This window comes from Phaseolus vulgaris, chromosome 1 (assembly GCF_000499845.2).
Source record: "Phaseolus vulgaris cultivar G19833 chromosome 1, P. vulgaris v2.0, whole genome shotgun sequence".
Classification (NCBI taxonomy): Eukaryota; Viridiplantae; Streptophyta; class Magnoliopsida; order Fabales; family Fabaceae; genus Phaseolus; species Phaseolus vulgaris.
The window spans coordinates 25,591,456-25,600,682 of NC_023759.2; the positions used below are offsets into that span (position 1 = coordinate 25,591,456).

At 50.7% G+C, this 9,227-nt stretch overlaps 1 protein-coding gene across 1 annotated transcript; it reads right to left on the reverse strand.

Moving 5' to 3' along the window:
- Window positions 1-237: 237 nt before the first annotated feature.
- Window positions 238-5,361, reverse strand: LOC137815762 (uncharacterized). Its single transcript, XM_068618875.1, has 2 exons — window positions 4,467-5,361; window positions 238-2,249 (listed from the first exon to the last, which is right to left on the reverse strand). Exons 1-2 carry the CDS (start codon window positions 5,359-5,361, stop codon window positions 238-240), a joined length of 2,907 nt encoding a protein of 968 aa, XP_068474976.1.
- Window positions 5,362-9,227: the final 3,866 nt, after the last annotated feature.

A 9,227-nucleotide genomic window follows, 5' to 3' on the forward strand; every position in this document is an offset into this window, starting at 1 on the left:
GCCGCTTCCTCGATTGGTGATCATATTTACCATCGCCGTTTTTTATAACCGGCGATCATGTTGAGTGCTGCCATCTACGATCGCCGTCTGCACAGAGATGGAGAGCGCCGCTTCATCAACCGGCGATCATGTTGAAATTGCCGTTTCAATTACCGGCGATCATGTTGAGCTTTGCACAATCGGCGATCACCGACTACATGCAGATGGGTCTTGCCGCTTCACCGATCGGCAATCAAGTTAACCTATGTAAAGCAGCAAAGGCTCTTTAACCTCGAAATCTCCATTGACTTGGCCGACCATCACCTGGGAGTTGCTTTTGCATGTGACCTCGCGCGCTCCCATGTCGTAGGCTAGGTTCAGCCCGGCCAGCAAGGCCTCGTACTCGGCTTGGTTGTTGGTCGCTCGGAATCCGAATTGGAGGGCTTGCTCCAAAAAGAGATCGTCCGGCCCTTCCAGGACGACTCCCGCTCCACAAGCTGTTTTATTCGAGGAGCCGTCCACATAGAGAGTCCATCCGCCCGAGAGGGTGGGTAGTGGTGTCAGCTCGGCCGAGAAGTCGGCCAGGCGTTGAGACTTGATGGCGCCCCTCGGTTCATAGCGTATGTCGAACTCGGAGAGTTCAACTGACCATCCTATCATCCTCCCTGCAAGGTCCGACTTAGACAAAATTTTGAAAATAGGGTAGTCGGTTCTTACAGTTATGGAGTGATTTTGGAAGTAGGGGCGCATCCGTATTGCCGTGAGGACCAGTGCAAGAGCCACCTTCTCAATCATCTGGTATCGGGTCTCGGCCGAGTGGAGGGTTCGGCTAACGAAGTATACGGGTCGCTCCTCGCCCTCGGTTTCCTGTACCAAGGCAGCGCTGACTGCTTCCTCCGAGACTGCCAGATACACTAGGATTGGATGGTCGGGCCTCGGCTTCTGGTTGACGGCCGGAGATGTGAGGAACTCCTTGAATCGTTTGAAGATTTCCTCGCATTGGTCGTCCCAGGCGAATTTTTTGCCCTTCCGGAGCAGCTGGACAATGGGCCTCGTCCTCTCGGCCAGGCGGGGTACGAACCGGGAGAGGGCGGTCAGCCGCCCTAGGAGCTGTTGTACCTCCTTCACGGTGTTCAGACTTCTCATGTTGAGTATGGCTTGACACTTGTCGGGATTGGCCTCTATCCCCCGGTGGGTGAGCATGAAGCCTAGGAACTTTCCTCCCTCGACCCCGAAGGTACATTTTTCGGGGTTGAGCTTCATATTGACTCCCCTTAAGGCCTTGAAGACCTCGTCCAGATCTTTCAGGTGTTGACCGAATGAGTCGGACTTCACGACTATGTCGTCTACGTACACCTCTTCCGCCCGGCCGATTAGCCCTTTGAAGACTTTGTCCATGAGGCGCTGGTAGGTCGCTCCTGCGTTCTTGAGGCCGAATGGCATGACCTCGTAATAGTAGTTGGCGTCGGCCGTCATAAAGGCCGTCTTCTCCTTGTCCCTCGGGTGCTTGCTTATCTGGTTATAGCCAGAGTAAGCGTCTAAGAAACTCATAATTTTGTGGCCGGCCGCCCCATCCACCAGTCGGTCAATGTTTGGGAGGGGGTAGGTGTCCTTTGGGCATGCGTTGTTGATGTTCCTGTAGTCGACGCACATCCTCCAGTTACCGTTCGGCTTGGTGACCATGACGACGTTGGCCAGCCATGTCGTGTATCGGGCCTCCCTTATGAATCCGGCCGACAGGAGCTTGCCGGCCTCCTCCTTCGCCGCGAGTCGCTTTTCGTTGCCCAAGTCCCTCTTCTTTTGGGAGATCGGACGGGCTTCCTTGAATATTGACAATCGATGGGTGATGACGTCCGGGCTTACCCCCGGCATGTCGGCTGGCATCCATGCGAACATATCGACATTCTTTTTCAGCGCGGCGTGCATGATCTCGGCCTCGGCCGCTGCCAAGGCTGTTCCTACAGCCGCGCTGTGTTCTTTGTCGAGTAGGGGGACTCTCCTCAGCTCTTCTCTTGCCTCCAGTCTATCCTCGGTCGCCCGGGGATCGAGGTCCACCAACGCCACGGTTGGCTTGATCTCCCTCGGTCGGTCCTTCCTGGGGGAGCGGTCTTTTCGGGAGGACTTCCTTGCTCTGAGGGGAGAGGTGTCGGCCCTTAAAGGTTCCTGATCCTGCCGGCAACTTGAACGTGGGTGAATCGCTTCGTAACACTTTCTGCCCTGTCTTTGCGACTGTGTCTCCTGAAGAACCACCTTCTGAACTCTCTCTCTCTCTTCTCAGATGGCTTCAAGACGTGACCTGCAAAATACACAGACGGCGCCTCTAGCGGCCGTTTGCACTCCGACGATCAAGTTAGTTCAACAGAACCACCAGAAACTGGAAACTTAGCAAGAATGTGTGTGTGAGAAAAACTTGCACTCTGTTTTTCCTCTATCCTCCTTCACTCTCCCTCTGATTCTGCGTTTTATCTCTCTTTCCCTGCTTCTGGGCATAACAGAATTCTGTTATGCTTTTCTGGCATGTGTCAGAACCCTGTCGTGCTTTTCAGAGAAAGCGTACCTTCAGAATCAGCAATGGGGAGCGTGAGAGTCTGCGCATGTCTGCGCTTGGCTGCGCCTGTCTGTACCTTTAGCGGTACGGAGTGCTCTTTTGTCTGGAACGCACCCCTCTCAGATGATGACACATGGAGGCCTGCAACTCACATCTAACCACACACGTGTCACTTACTGGAAGGGCTCTAGCGCCTCTCTTTGTCTGCCTAAGTTACGCCCTTGCGGAGTAACTTAGGATGCTTCTCTTATCTGGGTAAATTGCATACTCTTAGGAGAACGTCGGGTGTGGCTGGTCTAGGCACACTCACCAAACGTTACTCTCTGCGTAGGCGACTTACCCTTCAGGATGACACGCACGTAATGGGTTGAGGGAATCACCAATCACCGACTGGCTTACTAGTTCCCTCAGGCCACTCTCGTGCACGATTCCTTGAGGTGTGTTCATGCGAGGTCCACGCGTAACGCTCTCGCTGGGAGCCTCAGTCCCAGTTTAACTGCGTGTAACACGAGACCCCGATGACAATACACCTGATGACTGATCAGTGTTTATTCGCTTATCGCGCTCTGCCTCCAGGCGCGAGTCTAGGAACTGATCTGCTGGTGGTCACTTGGCTACTGACCACCGATCACCATTCTGGGTGATCTATCCCCCGACCTCTCTGCCGCCTGATCTGTCGGTGGTCACTTGGTTACTGACCACCGATCACCTCTCTTGGCGATCGTCCCCTACCTCTCTGCCACCTGGTCCACGTGTCACCCTGCGAGTGGTCCACGTGGTTCTCTGATGCTGACGTCATCGACTACCGATGACCGATCGGATCAGTTCCACCCGGAGGCTCTCAGCGTAACACTCTCGTGCTTCTTTTTGGTCTACGTGGACCGTGAGAATGTCCCCTGTTCTCGAAGGGAACTTCATTGCGAGGTGAGGGGTTGACACTATGGCCATCAGCCGGTTGATGGACGGTCGGCCGAGGAGGATGTTGTAGGAGGTGTTGGCGTCAATGACCAGGTATCGGATTTTGATGGTCCTGGTGTTCTTTCCCTCTCCGAAGGTGGTGTACAAGTCGATATACCCCTTGGTACCCACCCTCTCGCCCGAGAATCCTACCACGTGGTCGTCGTATGGCATCATCTCGGTCTCGACCATCCTCATGACCTTGAAAGTTTTCCAGTAGAGGATGTCTACCGAACTTCCTTGGTCCACAAGCGTTTTCCGTATAGTGAATCGGTCTATGTCGACCGCTGTTACAATCGGGTTGTCCTGCTGGCGGTAGTCTACGCCCTTGAAGTCCTCGTTCGTGAAGGTGATGGGTGGCATCCTCGGCCGGAATGCCACCGCGTTCACCTGGTGTACCGCCCAGAGGTGTTTTTTCCGAGCGTTGTTTGTGCTTCCTCCCCCGGCGAAGCCGCCGGCTATAGTGTTGATAACCTCCCGGTTAGCTCTCCTATCGGCCTCCCTGGGGGATCGTCTCTTCGAGGGGGGTCGACCCTTGCGGGTTGTCGGTCGCCTCTATTATCTCGGTCGTTTCGGCCGCGTTGGGGAGACCTCGTCCGCCTTGGTGGATCCGCTCGGCCGGGTGGGTCTCGGCCATTCCTGACGAAACGACGGAGATGCCCCACCTGGATGAGTTCCTCGATCTTATCCTTAAGGGCCTGACACTCGTCGGTTGAGTGTCCGGTGTTTTGGTGGTACCGACACTGCTTTCTCCGGTCGGCATTATTTGGGCTGGCCACCTTCCTTGGGGGAGGGATCAACTCGGCATTGAGGGCCTCGTCCAAAATCCTCCCCCTCTCGGTCGTCAGCGGTGTGTATCTTGAGAACCGGATCGGTCGGTCTCGGTTGTCCCGGCGTCGGTCGTTCCTTTGACTCGGCCGCCCCTGGCGGTCCTTTTCTTCCTTGTTTTTCTCCCCACCGGCCTCGACACGGGCCTGGTTACGGAATTCTCGTAGCTCTTCCAGCTGCATGTATTTGGCGGCTCTCTTCCTTAGCTCGTCCAAGCTGTCGGCCGGCTGCAAGCACAGGTTGTTGGCGAAGGGTCCCGGGCGAAGGGCCGTCAGCATGTGGTGCATGGCAACGTTTGGACTCAGATTCCGGATGCTCATTTCCACCTTGCTGAACCTATCCACGAAGGTTCTCAGCGACTCTCCTTTCTCCTGGCGGATGCCTACCAGGGCGATGGAGGTCAGGTGGTGCGGTCGGCTGGTCGCGAACTGAGTTTCAAACTTTGCGACGAGTGTGGCAAAGCTATCGATGGAGTTGGGTGAGAGCTTGGTGAACCAACTAAGGGCTGCACCCTTTAAGGATGTGGGGAACACTCGGCACAAGACGGCGTCGTCCAAGGTGTAGAGACTCATATGGGTTGTGTAGGCGTCCATATGCTCGTCCGGGTCGGTCGACCCGTCGTATCGGTCTCGGTTGAAACCCTTCCACTTCTCAGGATGTGGGACTTCGATGATGTTGTTTGTAAAGGGATGTCGGCGGTTCGGGTCGGCTGTCAGGGTCGTCTGGGTGGACCTGATTAGGCATGACTCGTCGCCCATCTCGGTGTCTCGGGGAGGGGGTCGGCCTCTCGTTCCCTCGGCCACATCTGGGTCGGGGGGAGAGGTGTATGACTTGCCGACAACATTCGTCGGTATGACGGAGGGTCCTCCCTCCCCCAGCTTCTTCTTCATCTCTTCGTTCTCCCTACGGAGAACTTGCAGCTCTTGCTCGTTTTTCTGAGCAGCCTCTTCGGTCTTTCTTCTCATCTCGGCCATCTCTCTCTGGAGAGATAGCAGCAACATCGTCTGGCCGGCTTCAATCATTCTTTCCATGCTTCTTGTTGAGACCATCTACTTTTTTCCTTCAGCTAGTTTCCCTGGGCCCCACGGTGGGCGCCAATTGTTCCTGCTAGGGAGATGGGACCTAGAGAACTATTGAGGTCTTCTTCTTCTTCCTTCGGTCGGGCAGGTGACTAGGGGATGAACTGTGATTCTTCTCGTCTTCTTGCTTATCCTTCGGTACTCGGCGCTCGGTCGTCGGGCGAATCACCGGATGGTAGGGGTACCTGCGAAGGCACTCCGACGCTCAAGTCAGTAAAGCGGGTGGTCAGCTCTCAGGTAGGTGAACAGTAATAAATGACATACCTTCCTCCTTGGGATGCGCGCTATTTATATTATCCTAATGGGGCTACCTTGTTGGGCCTGTTTATCGGGGTGGATACCGCTTAGGGTTGCATTACCTAATTCTTGATGATGGATTAGCTTCACTGATCTCGGTTTGAGCGTTAATTGTAATGGGTTCGGCCATTGGCCAGATTCCCATGGTGCGAGTCGGCCATCGGCCAAATACTTGTGGTCTTCGGCCGTCTCAGTTAAGTCTTCTAAGGTCTCGGCCTCTCGGCACGAGTCTGTAAAGGTCTTGGCCTCTCGGTCTCTCGGCCAAGTCTCCAAAGGTCTTGGCCTCTTGGTCTCTCGGCCAAGTCTCCAAAGGTCTCGGCCTCTTGGTCTCTCGACCAAGTCTCCAAAGGTCTCGGTCAGGTTGACTGGGGCATCGGGCAGCCAGATGGGTCCCAGCCTCGCCCAGTACCGATACAGTTATATTACAATACATTGATGTTTGAGCATTCATAATTGCAATTGATAGACAAATTATATGTATAGAACTGTTATTGAGTCTTACATTATATACTATGATCGTGTTTTGGTGGTGGTTTGTAAATGATTATATATTTTCTTAGGTTGAAGAGTGTAAAGTTTTTCGTTTGACTAAAAGCAACTCAACATAATTTAGATTCTTATTCACACGAAAAAAAAATACTTATTAATAATCTACTATGTTGGGTATTCGTGATTAGAAAATAGTAATCGGTCAAAATAAAAACTATTATATAGTTTATCAAATCCATTTTTTTAAATCAAGCAAAAAATTAATAAAATAAAAATACTATAGTGGATACTCCAACCGTTATATATAAAGATAATTAGCTTATCAAAATTCCACTTACACCCAACTAAACCATCACCAACAGATAGAACAAGTTAGAAGCAAAAGAAGAGCACAAAAATGCAGCAGCTCTGCAAACCTCAATCCAGACAGAAGCAGGAAATTTGGAACTGAAACGCGGATATTTAGAAGCCATGATATAACATGATTGACTCTCCTCGTTTGCTTGTGATATTGCCTTCTTCCGAGAACTGTTATCTACTTTGAAGAATGGACTATTAGTGGCTGTACATCATCTTTGATCATCTTTCATCTGATTTTTGCTTCAAAGCCAACCACATACACATTGCTTCCCAACTCAAGCTTCGTTTAGGCCTTGTGTTGCATTTCTATAGATGCCTTTGCTTTCGTTTATGTCTTGATCAAAAAACACTTCTGCATGATGCCCCCTTGTATTCCTCTACACTCTCACCATATCTCATTTTATTTTCCAATCTCAAACCCTCCATCACGTCTTCCTTCTACCTTATCAGCAGACAAAACTCCTGCAAAAAAATAGTGCCTCCTACCAGAAACCCAAATCATGCAATAAACCCCACACACATAGCCAGAGAGAAACACCCCCTGCTAGTACACCCCTGTTATAACCCCGACATGTGATCGACACTTCATTAATAGAGACACACAACAACACCATACAGTCACAGCACACGACAGTAAAAAAAAAACAAAAAAATAACCAAGATTCAACAAAGGCACATACACGACTATAGGTTAAAAAAGAGTTATTTAGATGTGAGTTAACATATATTATTGGACATTGAACCGAGACGAGAAATTTAACTTTGGGATCTTATTTTTCATCCAAGCCTATTGTTAGGTCATGGGTCTGACCGATATTTGGTCATTTATGGGTCGTTTCCTGTATATCTAACATTATAAGGGAGCACAAGTCAATGGATCTCAATCAATTAGACTTAATTATCCTTAATGACTCAATTACGACAGAATCATGACTAAAGGCAGAAAAGTTACAATTCAGTCTATATATAACTGGATATACTCTACAAAAAGATCATCATCTAAACATCTAATAAACAAGCGTCGGAATGTCATCGCAGGAGGAACCCCTCGTTTCCAAACGACATTTGAAAGGAGACCACAAGGAGCTCATCCAAATTCCGACCGACCTCAAGTGGGATAGAACATTTGACGTCCACCGTGGGGCTAGGTAAAACTTTTCCTACCTCCAAAATATATATGTCAATTTGTCCTTATTCACACAAGGTAGCACACACCACCCATGAAAGAGTCGTTCTAATGTAGTTGATGCAGTTCTCCTCCATCATGCCGGTACATTTACATTACCTTAATTTTCCATCTATAATTGATCCTGCCTGTTGACCAGAACGTTGGAACCTGCCTCGTCAAAGGATCGACGTGTGCATCGCTTCAAACCTCCGTCCTTCTTCAAGATCCACCTCAAGAACCTGCAAAAGAACAGAGCGGCGCCGCTGCGGCCGATCGCACTCCAACGCCCAAGTCAGTGACCGAACCACCAAATACTAAGAGCAAGAACACTCTAGAACTCTCAAGGAACCGTGCAATGTTCTCTCTCACAGTATGCTCAAGAACCCGCAAGCGTAAAGAGTATAATCTGAACGTGCGTACCTCAAAAGTTCGTTGGGGAACCCTTAAATACCTGGTTACTTTCTCTCTCCTGGCAGTTACAGACTTGGACACGTGGCTCGCATCCAGTCGTACACGTGCCATCATCTGGAGCCTCCTTGACTTGGGCGCTGCTTCTGACTCTCTTTTTGGCTAAGTTACTTATGCATGGTACTGCCCAGTGCATAGCTAACTTGGGAGTGCGATCTCTACTGGAACTGGCGAGTTAGGGTGCCTTCGTACACCTTCCCTGTGGTCTCGCCGGCCGCCTTCATAATCTGCACCACCTTCATCTCTGGCGATGTGCTTGCTCTGGCGATCTCCAATCATTTGGTCGCCTGAGTTTACATCTGGCGACTTCATCTTTAACCCGGTGATCGCCGGTTCTGGTATGCTGGAGATCGGAACACGCCAACTTAATAACTGGCGACTTCACGAGCCCCCCGACTTCCTCCTCTTCTGTCAACCTGGCGCCTTGTCAACACGCCATACCGTAGCTGGATGCCACGTCATCACTTCCGACTGCCAGGGCGGTACACAAGCCCCCCAATCTTAAGCGAAGACTTGTCTAGCGAAAAGAATAAAAGAGTCACGTCATCTACGTGGCACTGGTGCAGAATTCCAAGCGGTTGCACTTTTTGCTCCTCTGACGCTCCACCAAACATTCTTCATCGTTCGACACGTGGCTTCATCAACGGTTACCTTTAGTTAACGTTTGCGCTTCCCAAACCCATTTCGAAAAACCCTTAAACCCATTTTCACTCCACTGTTCCATCACTTTTCTTCGTATCCTCAAACGCTCCAACTCTCTTCTGCAAAAAAGCTCTCAGCGTTCTTCAACATTCTGAATCACCAACATTCTTCATCGCCTTCCTGATTATAAAAAGGTACTTCCTTTCCTTCTTCTGCTGGTTTTTCCTGCATTTTAACCGATTCGCATCATCCTTTAACTGTCTGGTGCATACGTTGTGGGTTGTTTTTGCGATTTCTCCTTCTTCGTAACTTAGGGCTCTGTCAACGTCTCAACGAACCTACGTTCGTTCGTTTTTCACCTTTCTTCCATGATTGAGTCAGCCTCTGTGAACCCTGATCATTTTTCCTTTTC